At 40.9% G+C, this 17,755-nt stretch overlaps 1 protein-coding gene across 4 annotated transcripts in view; it reads right to left on the bottom strand.

Annotated features, from left to right (window-relative positions):
- Window positions 1-2,819: 2,819 nt before the first annotated feature.
- The window catches only part of POMT2 (protein O-mannosyltransferase 2), a 29,623-nt gene continuing 14,687 nt past the window's right edge, over window positions 2,820-17,755 (bottom strand). Inside the window, exons 12-22 of one of the 4 annotated variants that reach the window (XR_003398501.1) lie at window positions 17,217-17,295; window positions 16,319-16,470; window positions 14,543-14,634; window positions 13,397-13,473; window positions 12,154-12,225; window positions 11,879-11,938; window positions 11,524-11,629; window positions 9,618-9,758; window positions 8,850-8,964; window positions 7,845-8,263; window positions 2,821-3,992 (exon numbers count right to left, since the gene is read on the bottom strand). Coding sequence is in view for 1 of the 4 variants with exons in the window: in XM_026849672.1 (XP_026705473.1) it covers window positions 8,158-8,263; window positions 8,850-8,964; window positions 9,618-9,758; window positions 11,524-11,629; window positions 11,879-11,938; window positions 12,154-12,225; window positions 13,397-13,473; window positions 14,543-14,634; window positions 16,319-16,470; window positions 17,217-17,295 (1,000 nt within the window). In the remaining 3 variants the exon portion in view is untranslated. Of the gene's footprint in view, window positions 8,264-8,849; window positions 8,965-9,617; window positions 9,759-11,523; window positions 11,630-11,878; window positions 11,939-12,153; window positions 12,226-13,396; window positions 13,474-14,542; window positions 14,635-16,318; window positions 16,471-17,216; window positions 17,296-17,755 lie in introns of all 4 variants that reach the window. The other 3 variants (XR_003398502.1, XR_003398503.1, XM_026849672.1) reach the window with 3 other exon arrangements.

Below are 17,755 nucleotides of genomic sequence, written 5' to 3'. Positions count from 1 at the left end.
AATTTGAATTGACATTATTGACCAGGGCATCTCCTACAACCATTTGCCCTAGAGGAGTCGTCTCTGAGAACAGCATCTTTGATGCGATTTGTTAAAACAAAGATTCTGGATTTAATTGCACCCATTCCTTCACGGCAGGGCTGTGCTAGCATCACAACCTTTCAGCTTTGCACTCAGCCATCTGCTCTCAAAGCAAACCCCATGTGCTATTACTTCTGTGTGTGGGATCCTTTCCTGCTTGAGGTCTTCTCCTCCTCAGCTATCTAAGCCACTCTAATTCTGGGGCTCTGTGAAAATAATTCTCCAGTTCAGTGAGAAATTTTGCACCTGCAAACTCCAGAGTCAAAAATGCCTAAGTGTTGAGTAAATATTGTGGCTTTGTCTTGAGGAGAATGATGTACTTATGCCACATCATAAAGCACTTTCCAATCCATTAGTAACTAAATAGGATGTTAAACTGCAACTGTTAGCAATAAAGACTTAAAATCAGCAGGCACAGACAGCTTGCACCCATGAGTCCTACAAGAGCTGCCTGAGGGCATCTCCAATCTACTTATTGTTAATTTTTTTTTTTTAATAATGCTTGAAACAAAGAAATTTCAGCAGACAGAGAGTATAAAATGCAATATTCAAAAAGACCAAACAGGATGATTAAGTAAGGAAGAAACTAACTAGCCTGATAAAAACCAGCATAGAGAGAGTGAAAAACCCAGTAGGGAGTTTATTATAAAAGCATTTGAAGGCAAGTTTATATCTTTCCAGAATGATCCATCAGTTCATGCCTTTCTGTGTCTGCCAAACAGTGGTCTAATTTTTGACAAATCTCTTACTACCTATGTCCTAGCAGTTTTTCATTAACTTTGATATTCTGCATTACGTCTTCATTTTGTGAAGCAGCCTTCTTGCTTTCCCTCTCCGTATGACTCTTTCATAGCAGCCCTTAGTAATTTGAGTTCTCACTTTCTGGATGCTTTTCTCTTGTATTCAAAGTCAATTAATAACTTGTTACTCAGCTTCTCATCTTTGGCTCTCCCTGGCCTTGCTTTGCACTGGGGTAGTTGGTGTTTGTGCTCTCGTTGACCTTTATTTAAATATTGCTTCTCAGACTTGCTTCCAATGGGATTTTGCCCAGAAGTGATCGAATTGTTTAAATTCACTTTCTTTAGCTGCACTGGCTTTATTTGGCTGTTCTTACACAGTGCATAAAGCTTAAATAAAGATATACCATCTTACACATGTTCAAATTCTCATCTCAACCAATCCTCCCTACTTACCAGTTTCTTTCTCCACCTTGTAACTGAATAGTTGTTGTCCCTAAAGCATTCCAGGGGATCAGCGCACTGCCCAGGTCGGACTCAAATGACCCAACACATGCGCCTTCATATGGGCAAGTAACCTAAGCTCCCTTTCTGGTCAATGGAGAAACCCAGGTACTTCAGAACTGCCACATTCTAAAACACAGGGTAAAAAAAAAAGGGTCAGATGAATGAAGCCTGAAAACTATCTTTTGTAAGCTGTAAGACAGCAGGTTGACTAGCTTTGAGTGAAATCTGGAGATAATAAAGCAAGAATGGCAAATATGGACAAAACAATTTACAGCAACCATAACACTTGGTAGATTGTGCCCATTCAGATAAAGCACAGATTTTCTATTTCCAGAGCATACATCACATGGGCCAGAGCTACAGTTAGAGATGGTGTTTTAGAAAATGACTCCAACATGTATGACAACCACAATCCTTGGATGTAAAGCAGGAAGCACTGCTAGGAGCAATGAAGATTTATTTCAGCATGATGAACCAGGAACTGATGTTGGAAGAGAGTGTAGAATTTGGGAAACCACATGGGTAAACCAAAGAAAATGAGAAAATAGGCATAAGAGTGAGGGCTAGAGAAAGCAACTTACACTGAAAGTTTCTATTTCATTAGCAACAGAAGATGAAGCAGCAGCTTGAAGATGCCTGTATTACATTTAATATGAAATCTGTATTTAAAAAACAGGTTATAGAAAAGCCTCATTCTTGTTAAGGAACATGTAACAGAATGATGTCTGGAATTTAGAGTCCTAAAAACCTGGCAAGTTCAAATCAAATTCAAATGGAATCAGTCACTAATGTCCACCCACATGAGATCACTTACCTGCAGAAAGAAGCCATTCTTCCTTTATAAAGGGCAATGAGAAGTAGTTTTACTTCAGTTATTATTGGCATTTTCTGAACAATACTCCATGCCTTTTCCTTATGGTTGTCTCCCTACACTCTAGCACAGCTTCTGTAACAGCAGTCCTTCCTTCCAGAATGACAGCCCTGATCAGACTGGATATCCAAAGACCATCTTGCACTTTCTGAAGCAGTACAAGATGCCAATAGGCTTTTCAGCAGCCATCCATTAGCCTATCATATGGTAATACGTACCATTGGCAGGCCACAGCTGTTTCTAGCCGTCCTGGCTCCACTTTAGCAGCCCTTGGACATGTCTGAACTGCCTTGTTGGCTCTGCTCCAGCACCAGTCTAGGCACCAGTGAGTAGACCCAAATAAGGCGGCTGTATTTTACTTTTCCCCATCTACTTCCACCCTAAGGATGGCACCCCCTTGTTACAGTGTACTCAAAAGTATATGCTGCCCTGTCACCACAGCCTGGTGTAGAGCCAGATTCTGAGAATTTACAGCATTCCAGCTTTACTACAGACTCGTTCATTTAGTTCACAGCAAGGGTCTCATTTATACAAAATTGTGCATCAGTCTGATGTTATGGATACTACACACTCAACAACAGAAAAAATGTTGGGTTCCTGAATAAAGTTTTATCTGTCAAATGAAGTGTTCATAGACAGCCTGCCAAAAGCTTGATGAATATACCCATTAAACCTGATGTACTACACGTATTTAACACACCCTTAACATGAAGGAATAAACCGGCTTCAACAGACAGTATGTTATTCTCATCCAAACGTACCTGTTTCACTTCCTACTGTGCTTACCAGCACATCCCTTGGACTGCAGTAAAACCTGACTCCTAGAACTGCGGTCTAGCAACATTTGTGCGCTAAAAGCTGATGTAGATCACCATTATCCTAGATCAAACTCCCCAATGGGTCCATTTAAAGTTCATGTTGCTACTTCATGTGCATGTGAGGGAGAGAGGAAAGGGGAAAAAAACACACCCCAAGATCTAGATGCAAAGACAATGCTTGAAAGAAGTAGTATTTATTACAAAATTAAATTCCAAATTCTACCTCATTTTCCATGACCGCCTGTACAAAATACATTTATAACTCACAGGCACATTCTCCCATCCACACTGTATGGTGCAGTAACTACACCTTAGAGGACATTCAGTTCATGGAGAGATGCGCGCACACACACACACACACACATATGCAGCAATAGTAAGAAAGGTTCAGAATACAGGACAGAATTACAAAAGAACCCCTCTCACTGCTGCTCCAAACTCTTGCTCAGTCAGGGACAAGTTCTCCAAGCATGGCTCTAAACAGCACCTCTTGTAAAACACAATGAACTCACTTAGCAAAGTTTAAGGACCACTTACAAATTCAACAGGAGTGGTTTCTGTACTAGTATGTCCTCTACCTCAGATATTATTTGTGACAATCATAGCCCTTGATGTTCAAGTAAAGAGCATAAGGAAGTTTAAAAAGTAAAGCAGCTCACAACCAACCATGCAACCAAGGTCTTAATACTTTAAAGAAGATGGAGACAATTTTCAGTCCTGACTGCTTGCTGCCCACAGTCCCCTGAAGAGAGCAAGTGTGCTATGGAGGTGGTGTTCTTATCCTCAGCCTTCCTCTCCCAGCAGGAAAGAGCCTTGTGATGTTCCAACAGTCCACACATTCTTGCTTTTATGTCACACATGTGCCAATGTGTGTTACTTGCTATAAAGGGGGAAAAAAAAAATAAATCTTACCTATATTCCCCAGCTGGCGGAGGCACAGGGCACCGCTAAGGAGATTTTCACATTGCCAGCAGGATCCTGAGAGAAGAAACAGTGTTATAATGGTATTTGTGCACAGCGTGCCAAACCAGAGGGTAAGTCACAGAAGCACAGCCTCTGGAAGGGAAGCCACTAAGCATGGCAATAGAGAATTTCAGGTAAACACCTGTTTCCATGTTAACAGCTGATTCACTCTCAAGTCCCTTGAAAATGATTCTCAGGGATACAGGAGGAACAGGAGGGGAATAGTCAAATAACACATTTGTTTACCTTTCCATAACAAGGTTCTGGTTTTGCTCTCAGTGCATGTGACAGGTATTCATCCACTCAGGATACTGAGGTGTCCTGTCCTACCCCTTGTTCAGGCACCCATAACAAATGGATGCAAAGCCTAAAAATTGGAGGAGAAGCAAAGGCATGTCCTGTACTTTGGACACACTTGAAGAAGCCAAAGGAAGGAAGGAGATATAAAAAGGTAGATCCTGTCAATGCCCTTGGCACATCAAAAAGCTCTTCCAATCAAGATGGAAAAAGAAAATTCTCTGCAGAAGAGTGAGTGGTGGTGGCTCTCCCAGCCACTGTGAATGATGCTGGTGAGCAGAACATGACACAAAGTCCTCCACCTGGACCAAGGGCAATCTTGGCACAGGAATCTCCATTCAAATTCTCCTCACAGTCACATCTCTGTCTCATACTATGAGTAGTCCAGTTCCTGGAAATATGTCCGTCTCTGCTGCTGGAATAGGTGTGTGCACATCAGTGTCCTGAAGCAACTGTCAACAGAAACCTTTTAAGATGGATGGATTGTCTAGGATGAAGCTAGATGAGCCTACAGACCTTCTATCTATCCTCCAAAGACTGAAGAGGTGAAAATAGTTTAGACATAAAAAAAGAATTTGAAGCGGGGAACAGAGCAGCCTGCAGCTTTTTGTGATTTGAATCCACAGATACAGTTTGATGAAATCCTTTGCCAGTGATAAAAGGAGCCCTGCAAGCAAAGTTCAAAGAGAGCAGCTGCTCCAGAGAACAGCATCTTCTGGCCTCAGAAAGCACTGTTAGCTATTTCCCACGTGACTGGGGAAGAGGACTAATAAGCAGTCCTCAAAATGAACCTGAACTCATTCCACAAGCACAAACAGAAAAACTGAGGCAGCCCAAATTCCATTCAGAAAGCAAAGAGCACCCTTCACCCACTGCCTCATGTCTGCACCACTCAAATTTTAAGTCAGTCAGTAATGGAATCCCAATTATTGTATTTTACTGACCTCACTAAATACTGGTTACTATTATGTTCCAGTTATGGCCTGACAGGTTTTGTTTTGAGAAGCAAGTATTGAAGGTCAAATTCTAACCAAAATAATTTTTCAGTAATCTCCTGAAAGAAAACAGAGCAACATCAATTTACACTTACTTGAAAACCCAACTCTTGGGAATCCAGCAGAAATGTCTGCCCTCTAGTCTTCAAATGTAGACCTTTTAATACTTTTAACTCTAGATTTAAAAAAAGAAAAAAAAAAGGAAAAAGATTGTGCTGGAGGTTGCTCCCTCTTGTGGAACAGTTAGATTTTTTTCGCTGTATATCTCCATGCCCTTACCAGCACACAAGGCCTAAGAAACAGATCAGTCAGTCTCAATGCCAATCAAGTGCTCTCAGAGCATTTCTGACATGACAGTCCTAAAGAAAAATAAACCTTTGTCTGCACTGAAACAGAAGGTGGGCTTGTGCACAGGATGGTGGGATGAGAGCAAGACATTTGCCACCTTCAGATGGTCAATCCCCAAACTCAGCCATCGATCCCCATCCCAAAGATTAGTAATAAAGGATAGACACACCCTGGCCAAGGAACACACTGGCTCATCTTCTCAGGCAGATCTTATGAAGCTGACCCCTTCACAGTAACTGAAGTGATTTTTTTTTCCTCTCCCACAGATTTAAATTGATGAATAAAGAGTGTTAGAAACTGTCATTCCAAAACACACATAAGTTTCTTAGGTTTGTTATTAATGTCAAGGGCAAGTATGTGATTGTATGTGCTGGAAAAAAACCCTGCACTTTAAGTCATGGCTTTTATCAGCTCTTCTGGCAAATCCTCCCCATGGCAATGTGACTACCTTAGGGAAAGCTCATATTCAGGACAGCAAGGTATGACGCCAATAATCTCACCGAGAAGATGCTAAATCACATTTCTACAAAGGCAGCACTGCACTGTTTGACTGCCACATCACCCAACAGTTAATAATTTGCAGCTGCTGTCAGATCTGAAGAAGTTTGCAGCCCTCTCCCTCATCCATCTTGCATAGATTATCACCTCTGTGAACCCCTGGCTCCTGCAGGTGGGAGCACTTCCTGCAGGAGTAAGTGGAAAAGAATCATCAAACCCAGTACCTAATTAGTGCAATGACTTCCTACCATGTATTACCAGCAGGTGATTAACGCAAAACCTTTAGAATCAAAAGCACAGGTCCTACCATCTGAGTCAGTGTCTATAGGAATCAACTTCTGGAGAGAGATGTGACATACCACACCAGAGCCTTACAATAGCAAGCCACTGCCTTACTGAACAATGCTATGGATCTCTGTTAGAGAGGAATGAAAGCAAGTCTGTCTGGAGTCTCAGTCCCCCCCCACAGAACAACACCACTAATGCAGCCCTCTGTGTTGTAGGAAATACATCAGAAGTCAAGGTCTGCTAAAAGAGACAAATGCACAATTCATGTTTAAAGATAGACACACTGCCTGCTGCTCTCCCTGTACCTGTAATTTTGATGCGAGGCTGAGAAGCAGAGGCAAGAACTCCGAAATGAAAAGCCTGCATTCACTGAAACATACCCAAAAGAATTTTGCAAATATTACTTCTCAAGACAGGAACACAGCTGGCATCTAAGTGTCATTCACGTTGGATGCTACAAGGTAACAACCTTGAACTGTGACAAGAAATTGAAACTGGGTGAAGAGTAGGAGTTGGAATAAAAGGGACATTTACAAAAATAGACCTAACACAGGAGAAAGGCACCTGATAAATGGACTTCTGCTTTCTTAGAAGGGGTGGATTCAACATCCAATGGCTCTTGACACTTATCAGCCAAAAAATTTTTGCCTGGCTCACATTTCGTTCAGTACCGTAATTTGATGTTCAGCCATCTGTGAGAGGGAACTTTCTCAATACTGGAATGCAGTGAGCAGATACCATGGCACTGACAGCCAGTTTTGCAGACATCACATTCATTAGGATGAAGTCTTTCCCCTAAAAGCACAGGTACTGGCACTGGAATAGCTAGGATCAAAAGATGAATGACAGCTGTCTGTAAAATTTCCAAGCTATGATTTCAGTCTCTAGTACACCCCCAAGAAGTTGGTCTTCACAGCATACTGGAGCAGAAAACAAATCACCTGCTATTTCCACTGTAATTTCCTTAGCAGTTTCAGACAACTGCAAAGAAGTTAAAGTGCTGAGCTGGAACAGTCTGGCTCTGAGCACAGGCCTGCTAGGTGCTTGTTATAAATGATTAAAGGTGACCAGAAAGCAAGGCAGTATACAGGGATAAACAATCTCCATCTCCTTTATGTGCAGAGGGCCTGGGAGACAGGCAAGGCACAGTGGCTCAGGAGATCTCAGGCAGACCGCTTTCAGTCAAATTCTAAAAATTCAGGGTGAGAACAAAAAAACGCAGCCAGCCAGGGCAGGGTAGAATGGAGGTCCCCAGATACATGAAGCTTTCAAAAACTTCACCATAAGAAAGGCTGTTAATCATGATAAAAGTCCTAATGTCTCAGAGACCATCTGGCTCTCAAACTGTAACGGCGCTTAGATTACAAGAAGGAAGACATGCACACACACACACATGCGTATGTGAACATGTAACTACACGCAGCCTCCAACTTGTACTGACCTGACTGCTGGAATGCCACTGCTGTTTGACTCGTATATATTGCTCAAAATAATTGATTTAAGCAGCCAGTTGTCCAGGAATATAACCTACGGATTCAGGACAGGAGTCTTTTTAAGAGTACCTTCTCATGGTCATCCTCTGCATCTTCCAATGCAGGTAGTGCAAACAAATGCCAAAGCAACAGGTCTACTACACCCCGAGCTCTCCAGAGATGGCATTTTACAGTCACATGTCTCCAAAGCACCAGAATCAGCCTGACACGCAGCAGATCTCATGCTTCTCATCCACTGTCGCCAGGCTCCCTTTGCTGGCTCTAGAACTCCCAGGAGTCCATCCACCGGAGCCCTGCCATGGGGCTGCTAGGGTCAGAGGCCATGGGACCTATCATCCCGTAGGACAGAGGGTGGAAGAGGTAGAAGCTGTAGAAAGAAACCAAATGTCCATCAGAGACTACACAGTTTTCTATCTCAGGAACACTGCAGCAGATCAGTCCATACAGATGTCCTATGGGACCTTTCTTTTTGGGCTGCTCTAAGCTCCACTGGGGAACTTCTAATGTCCACCGAGCACAACATATACATAGTACACAGTTTTATCACAGGTGGTATTTTCTTTTAGAAAGCACAAGCTTTGGAGAAAAGCCAGCTGAGAAAACCCACAGCAATGAAGAATTTGCCTGTATCTGAGGGATCTGACACCATCCAGCACAAGATCTAGAATCAGAAACCACTGAACTGCAGGTTTGGAGGAGAATAAGAGTGTTCACACTGAGTACTGGGATAAAGCAAAAATTCCCTACAATAGAAAGATGTTTCATAATGCATTACTGGGACACAGATGTTGAAACTAATCAAATTCGAGGGTTTAGGATTGGGCTTGATGTCTTACAAGTTCAGCAGAGAAGAGAGGCAGAGAGGAAGGCTAAGGATAATTAACAGGCAGTACAATTTTCATTAAGACAGTGAGTGTCACACATTCAGGAAAAGTTCAGCTTTCAGCACTCACCTGTACAAGATGAGCAGAATCAGCACCAGGAACCCACCTCCATATACTTTTCGAGCTGAAGTACTGGGTGACAAGAACCCAGCACAGAACTTCAGCAGTGCATCCCAGGTGATTCCTAGAAGGAAGAGGTAGAAGACAAGAGCAACACAAAGGCCAAAGAACAGAGCTGCTACAGTCAATCATAGACTGCGCTGACAAAGCTCTGCTAACACTAGAAGACCTTGTCAATTTTTAAATTAATTCACCTTGGTAACCTTCAGAACTACAGGGGTTGTTTTGTATCAGCAGAAGGTTCTTTTTTCCTACCTTTAATTTGAATAAATGCAAAAGAGATCTGAGCCCCAGATGCTAACTAACTTGATACAAAATCACAAGAAAAACTACCAAGACTATATTATAAACAGACGTGACAGAAAAGTGGCAGCAGAAAACAAAGGGAAGTAACTTGTATAAAAGCATATGTAAGAACAGTGAAACAACAGAGAATAGAAATTTAATTTAACAATAGGAATTTAATTAAATTTAAATGCCCTAAGCACTAGACATGACTGCCTCTTCAGGCTGATAAAAAAAAAACAAAAAGGAGAATTTGGCACAGTAAGTTGCTTTGTGAGAAACATTTTGATTTAGTCAATATTTTCAAGCACTTTGCACAACCAAGCAGAAAACCTATTAAAAAAATCCACAACTGTGTAGTCTGAAAATGTTCTATTTAACATAATTTTACCTGTTTCCCTGCCTTGTCTTCTCCCAGACTCTAGTATTTACCTGTCAACATGCTGGAAAAAAGCATGGCAGGAAAGTAGTGGTGAAAGTAAAGAACTCGTCCCATCATAAAAAAAGGGAGGTAATGAAGGAGCCAGCCCAGCATGACCTGCCCTCCACCACGTAGCACAACTCTGGACAGTTCTGGAACACAAATAAACACATTTCAGCAGAGGAAAACCCAACTACAGTTCCTATTTACAAGCCTTATCACACATTAACTAAGCTCAACAGGAATGATCTTTGCAGGAAGTCACATACTGGTCTGAAATTGCTCCAAGCCTCTGCAACATCCTAGCCGCATTCTTTATAAGCATAAACACACTTTTCAGGAGAACAGTTATCAGAAAAGATACACAAAGGTGTAAGTCTCAAGGGACTGGCAGGAGGCTGACCATGCTCTATGTTAAGGCCAAACTTGCAGTTTCTCAGGACGTACATCAGACTAATTAGGCCATTCCAGTTTCTGATGGGTTTTTATTCTCTCTCCAATGAGACTACAAGCCATGCAGATGATCACTTTGCCAGCCTTTCCTGGAAAGAAAAGTTGCCTAGCTTTCAGAGCCTGGGGAGGGGACTGAGAGCTCTGGTGTCTGCATGCAGCTTAGCCAATAACTTACTGTTATTGAATAGTTTCACATCAGATTTTAGAATTCATTTCCCACAAAGAGATCTACAAAGTGAAGCAACCACTGATGTAAACGGGAATGGTCAAAGTACGATTTATTAGGGTTTATGAAAAGCTCTATAACCTTGGCATTGGACATAATAAAGGATCATTGTGCCTCTTGCATTTGTCTTTTGCTTTGCATAAATATCAGGAAATATTTCTCATTTTAAAACACCATGCATACTACAGTAATAGATGCAGATCTTGAGTGCAGGGCATTGATCCAACTGGTCTGTCTTCTCACAGCCAATACAAGTAGCTCCTTGCAGTGTTTCTCTTGAAGATCTGTCCTGTTTGCTATTATCATTTATTTGTTATATGAAGGTCCCACTCTTTTCCTTGTGGACACCGCTTCATAACCCAAGGGTTTCCCACCCCTGGCACACAAATGCCTGCCATCCACAAACTTTTAAGGTGCCTGCAAAAAGCATCTATGAAAAGGAAGCCTATTATCAGTAACATATGTGGGGTAAGTATTTTTATTAGAAAAAAAATACCTTGGAAGCCTGCAAAGCAGAACAATCTAAAAATGACAGGACCAGATCTCTTCATCCAGCCATTTCTGAGCTGCAGTAATCAATGTAAGTGAGAGCAATTGTGGCCAATACCTTGGCTCTTGAACAGTTCATAGGCAACTCCTGTGCTAGTCTGAGTGATCACCTGCAAAGCAGAGCTGGCATGTGAGCTACCGACTAATCCAAGCCCTTGCCTCTTGCAAGAAAACAAGGTAACAAAAACCTATTGGGACTCGTGTCTTGGAACACCTTAAGATGCCAGCTTATACCCAGACCAGGTCTGAAATCTCCCACAAAGTAGTGGTATGACTTTTGAAGAGCCACTTCCAGAGCTCTTCTCTTTGGCTAAGTAGGTGTCTCAGGGCCTATGCTGACCTGAGGATTTCTGATCAAGTCTTACAGGCTTTAGAAATCTGACAACTCATCAGAAACTGTCTGCCATGCAAAAAGCAAGTTTTGTTCATCAGAGTGATTATTTTTAGTATGAAACCCTTTGTTCACAGTTATATCGTTTGATGCTACACTTTCAAAGCACTATAAAGCTTTGTGTTTTGTACTTACAGCTGCCTTGAGTGTATTTTGTTCAACTCCCAGGGTTTTAATACAATATGAATTATTTTTTTTTAAAATACAGGAGTTCCAAGATGAGCTTTTCTGTATCAAGAAACCAGGATGTTATAACAGGAATTCTATAGTGCAGGCAGGATAGGAAGACTGACCTCACCTTTGAATTCAGATGTCAGCTGGACACCTCTCTTCAGGGCCACTGCAGTGGAAACGGTTATCAGAAGATACAACCCAATAGTGACCAGGTTTAACCACCAAATCACCTACACAGAAAAAAAAAAAAAAAAAAAAAAAAAAAAAAAAAAAAAAAAAAAAAAAAAAGAAAGATTTAGGACTTTAGGCTGAACATGCACATGTGAGAGGAAATGAAAAGCTACATGCAAGCATAAGAGTACAATGACAGAGACAGTCCAAAAGGAGGAGGAGGAGAAAGAGAAACTTTGTCACTGACAGAATCAAGACTAAGCTAAAAATTGCTAGACATTGGCTTGGAACCTCCCACTCCAACTTACCGGGTTTCCCAGCAGATAAACCCGATAATCAGTCTCATTGACACCAGAAAAACGCAGGCCCTGCAGAAACAGACCAGAATGGAGCAAAATGGGTTTCCACCAGTCCAGTTTGTATTTTGTACAGTGTCTCAAAGTGAGAAACTTCCATCCATGCAGCTCAGGTGCTACAAAATAAAGCTGAAAACACCTTAAATGCAATTAAGAGGTGCTATACTTCAAGAAGTGCAGCAAAAAAGCACTTGAAAACAGAAAGAACGGTGGACTGATCAATATACCTGGTAGTTGATGGGCCAGTGCCAAGGTTTGGATGTAACTTCATTGTCCTTCGGTTTGAGGCCGCTGTTTCCCTACAGATAAGTCAAGGTAAAATTTAAATAAGCAGGCAGTTATGCTGCAAAGCCTGCCCAGAAATGTCTGGATACACAAACATACATGACTACTTTTTCTGTGTAAAGGCTGTTTTCTGACTACATAAACACATCATCTTCCGGAGATGGCCACAATGAAGACAATGAATTTTTTAATATTATTGTGCAAGTGAAAATGTTCTTTGGGTTCCATTAGAGGCTGTATTCTCTCATTTTTCTTCTCCAGCTTTTCAGTCACTGAGGATATATGTTGCATAAGCAAAACCTTTGTTCATTAAGAGACCGCTTCAACAGGTTTCCCTCCACTCTGAGAAAAAAAAAAAGCCTCAGAAAGATTATTTCCATGACAACTCAGGCAGGTGCTTCCTTACCTGAGATAGCATTAGCACTGGTTGCCATGGAAATGCTTAGCATTAATAATAATTTTCTTGACTACCTTCTTTCTCTCAAGAATCTAAGAAAAGCTTTACAAGTAGTAGCAAATAAAATCTTAAGACTCCTTTCTCAAAATAGTAACTTCTCACTCTTCAGGAGAAGGATTGAGGAGCTGGAAGCAGAAGGGCTGTTGCCATGAGCACAAAGAACAATCACAGGGAAGGACCACAAGAGCAGTCCACCTTGAAAATATTAAATCCAGCTCTTGTTTAATACATAGAGATAAATATGAAAGAAGAAAGCAGGAAACACAGCACCTTGATGAACTTAAAAAAAATTATAAGTTTTCCATTTTCAATCCAAACATTTATTATTCTCCTAAGTGTCTCTTTAGCTAATTTTCCTGACTGACCACAGTAACATCCTCCTGCCTCACAAATACTAATTTAACTTCAAAACCTTCCAGCAGGGGAGGGAAAATTTCAAACTCTCCTTTACAGAACCAAATTTCAGCTGTGGAGGGATTACGTAACCAGGCTGTGGCTAGATCACACCAATGACAGAACCAGCCATCAAACCCAAGGCTTCTAAACTTCTGGAAGATTTAGCTGCAAGACGACTCCTTTTTCTAAGTATGAATTCAAGTAGGTTGCTGGGGCACGTAAATTCTGCCCTAGATTGCAGCCATCACTCAGATAGCTTAGAAAATGCCTTTTTTTTTTAATGCAAGAAAAAAGAGGAAGAAAATTATAATCCAGAATTAATGATATCCTACCCGGATCATAACCATGTGGGATTCTAGCAGAATTTCTGCAAAAGAGGGCTTCAAAACATCCAGGCTGATATTGGGCACTTCAGAAAATGAGAGAAAAACAGATTAGAAGTCTGTATGGTTTATTTTATTTGCCTCTTTTAGAATAAACTCTCTCCTCCTGTGACAAATCTTCTAGCACATCTTTTAATTCTGCACTCAATTAATTCATATTCTAAACACAGAAGCTTGCAGTCAAAAGCATCCCCCAGTGAGTTTCACAACTGATGTACTCCTAGATTTTCTCCTTTACTTCCAGAAGCAAGAGAAATAAATAAAAGTCTATGAAATAAACAGATCTGTATTTCTAGCTAATATTAGGACACATATTGTTCATAGGCTGATGTTTATCCATAAATGAGCCATGAGTGTGGGAATGTAAAATGCATTACAACAGAAGAGGAAAGTCAACAGACCAGGATTTCTCTCCTTTGGTTTGCATACAGACACTCTGAAAGGATAAAGAACTAGGTTTTTTATTAACTCAGAACTCAGTCCAAGTCATCTGCAATTCATGGGATGAAAATTTTACCGAATAATTCAGGCCAAATGAGGCTGTGACACATATCTAACTCCTGGATGAGGCTTCAAGGCCCATCTGTCATTATTGGCAAACTTCGTTCTCTGTCACACTTCTGTTCATTTCTTCATGGTACTGCAAAGTCATTTTTTAGCATGCCCCCAGTAAGAGAAGGGAAAAAAATTACACTAGAGCAGGGTGAATCCTATCTTTTTTAAAAGAATCATTAAAGTATATATGACATACTCATATTGATGACAATAATTTCCAATTAAATCAATGACGTTACAAATAACAGCCTGTACTGCAGTGCCTATAAAACTTCACACTTTTGTTACCCATGAAGATATCAAAATCCTTAAAAAAGTCTTTGTACTTCCACTACACTTGAAGTATTATCATCAGTTTACAGTACAAACAGTGAAGCAGAAAAAGGCTATGCGTCTCTGAACAACTGGCCCAAGTTCAGCAAGTCTGCACTTGAGCTGGGAAAGAACACACAGACTCCAAACACTGAATGCTAGTTCTTGCCATCTGATAGCTCATCCCTTCCTTTAACAAGCAAGCAAAGATGCAAATAAATTCCTTACACTTAGGGTTAACATGATCTTCAAAGTTCCAGAGGGAATTGGGAGTCTCCTTCAGGTATGGTGTGCAGGTGACTTCCACTTGTTCCCAACCCCTGAGGAACAGCAGAACAGTCAGCCAACACCCCACAAAAGATGACTCAATATTTCTAGTTCACATCTGATTTTTTTTTTCCCCATTTAGCTTTATACTTCCCGTAACACCTACCATTACCACTCAATCCCAGCAGCTGCATGCTTACACACTCTTACATGCTCTAAGCACCATGTAGAAACCAAAACAGATTTGCAAGGCAGCCAACATGAAAATTCTACTGAATATTTGAACTGCATTTCTAACTTTGGGCATCTAAACTAAAAAACCTAGGTCCACACATAACAGTGGGATTTCTGAAGATAATGCACACTGACAACTAGAAGCTACTTTGGGTCAACCCTTACAGTCTCTCCAGAAGAAAATCACAATCATTAATTTAAGTCAATCCATGCTTCAGCAACTGAATTACAGAAACAAAAATATTACTTTAGAGGATCCCACCAACTGTTGATTTAGTCTGTCACCCTATTTCTAGCAGGTCACATCAAACATTTTTGGAGAAATTACAAACCCTGCAGTAATGTGACAGATTAATAAGGAATTCTCTACCAATCACCACTTAGCTGACTTAACTCCATTAATGAAATTAATTACCACTTAGTTCTCTGAAGGATAGTGATTACTCCCATTTAAATTCTTTAAAAAAATCTGATATACTCTAACCATTCTTATTTGCAGTTAAGCCTTTTTTCCCCCTCAGCTCTTAATGTCATCAATACTTTGTGGCAATAACTTCCATTCACAGGGTAAGTTTGTGCTGTGGAAAAAGCCAGCCCCTTTCTTGAATATTATTGACAGAGGTAGTGATATATATATTTTTAAAACCAATCACATTATGTACCCATGAGCCCAGTTTTACTGGTAAAATCTAAATGGCACTTGCATTTCTGACCAGGCAGTCACCAGAGGTGCCTGTACTCACTACGATTCAGTATCCACAGGATTCCTTAGAAGACCTTTTTACCATAATACAGTGAAAGGAAACCTAAGCAAGCAATAACGAAGGCTGCTCTGGAAACAGAGGCAACATGACCGCAGAGCCTGCTGCGTCAGGGTCCATGTTAGCATCCCACACATACAGCTTTGGAGATACAGTAGCTCACTTGCCATTAGTCCAGATGCCTCTGCATATACCTCATTTTAATGATGAGGATATATAATCCAAGGACACATTAAATCCTGATCCCTGCTAACAGCAGCTTGTTACTGTTGCCCTCACTTCAGATGCTGCATGCAAAGATGGCAGAAGGTCTTCCAACCACAAAATAAATTAATATCAAGAAAAAGAAATTTAGAGGATTATGGTATAGAACAGCATGAACTGTCCCAGCTCCTAGCAATTTTTGTGAACCCTAAGGATAAAATGGGCCTTGAAGAACATGTCTGTCATCCCTTCCTGGATTTACCAGATGACAAGATCTATGCCCATGCCACTCTTGAATCTCTTAATAAGGGATATTATTTTTCAGAGCTGTGTATCTTCACTGTAAGAGACTGCATAACCTTAACCCAGATCTTCCCCTCTGGTTATATTTTTAGTATCTACAACTTACTTTTCTATTCTTTTAAAGATAAAGACATGGAGGAAACATGGTTATTGCTTAGTTTAAAAGTACCATTGAGCAAAGGAACATGACAGCTCAAGGCCTTGCAGGGGTGGAGGGGGATTACAACCTATTTACCATTTCGGCAGAGTCTTCCCAGAAGAGCCCAGTATACACCCTGTGGCCACATGGGTTAGCCGAATCTGACTCCGCAGGACTTTGATGAGCTTCCCAGCCTTTCTGCCCACCACTTCAATCCGCCAGAAATCATTGGAGTCTCCTGTTCCATTCTATCATACAAACATACCATTGGAGAAAAAAAACCCAAAACAAAATTCCGAAAAAACATCTAGAAGACATACAGAATTGAAGCACTGCAAACAGGAACTTCTGAAACTCTAACGGTGGCTAACCTAAACAAAGCAGCCCAGGCTACCCTCACTCAGACTCCACAGAAGAGATTCCCCATCAAGAAAAGATTATTCTAGATATGAGGAACTACTCACAAATACATTTTTATCTTGCCAACCTCATTTTTTTTTAACTCCAATTCATACTTGACTGTGTCTCAGAGTTAGATTTTAAACAAGGGTAACTTGGCTGCTTCACAAAAGGGGTTTAGGCAACAGCCCCTCGCATTTGGAATTTCAGCCCTCAAAGCAGATTTCATTTTTGTGATTCAAAATTCTGTCATCATTCTGTCAAAAAAAGGCACTTGTCTATGTGACAAGGCCAAATACGTAAAATAATACTTGTCAGAGCAACTTCCAAGGTTGCTCAGTTTGGCATTTCTGGAATTGAATGCTGCCAAAGCTAGACTAGCAGTAAAAACTTAATTATTTTCTTGTCTGTGTCTACATTAAATAGACCTTAAATATGAGATAAGCTATTTCATACTAAATCAATTTTTTCTTCAGTATGGTAGATGCACATCTATCACCTTGGCTAACAAACTAAAAAAGCAAGAATAAATCCCCTTGGCATAGGAAGAAGTCTCCACAAAAGGAGCTCTTGTTTTATCTTGCCATTCACTTACTATTCCATAGCCAGTGACCTGAAAATGCTTCCTTGTCAGGGGAGCCTCATGCTGGTGACTGTGAAGATTTCTAGAAGTTCTGAAATGAAATTAAAAGTCAAACCTTGGTTTGATTTTATGTCTCAGTTAATTTATGATAAGAACTTTGATTTGAGCCATTCAGAGAGCTGCCAGCGCTTTGACCACTGAATTCCAGCTGAGGGCAGGGCATGATGAAGCCTTAACAGCAGTGGCCACAGGGTGAAACTGCTGCTTCCCACCATGCGACTCTGAGCTTATGCCATGCTGAGCCGTGCTGGAAAAGGAGGACAGCATGAATAAATCCAACCCTCAAGCTACAGTCCACCACCTCCAAGTGGAAAAGACATTGTTGATTTTGGAGGTGTGTGCTTGTTTGTTTTTTAAATGAAGACTAAAGGTGAGACTAACAGTCCTGCTCTTGCAAGTGGCAAGGCAAGACCCTGACCCCTCTAGATTATAATTTTTGCTTTTGAGGGGAAAGACTGTACCACTCAGGCACAGATTTACTGAAGGAGAAA

This window comes from Athene cunicularia, assembly GCF_003259725.1.
Source record: "Athene cunicularia isolate RWA chromosome 5 unlocalized genomic scaffold, athCun1 chr5_part1, whole genome shotgun sequence".
Taxonomy (NCBI): domain Eukaryota; kingdom Metazoa; phylum Chordata; class Aves; order Strigiformes; family Strigidae; genus Athene; species Athene cunicularia.
Note: the sequence above shows the minus strand (reverse complement) of the source record. Positions and strands in the feature narration are given on the sequence as shown.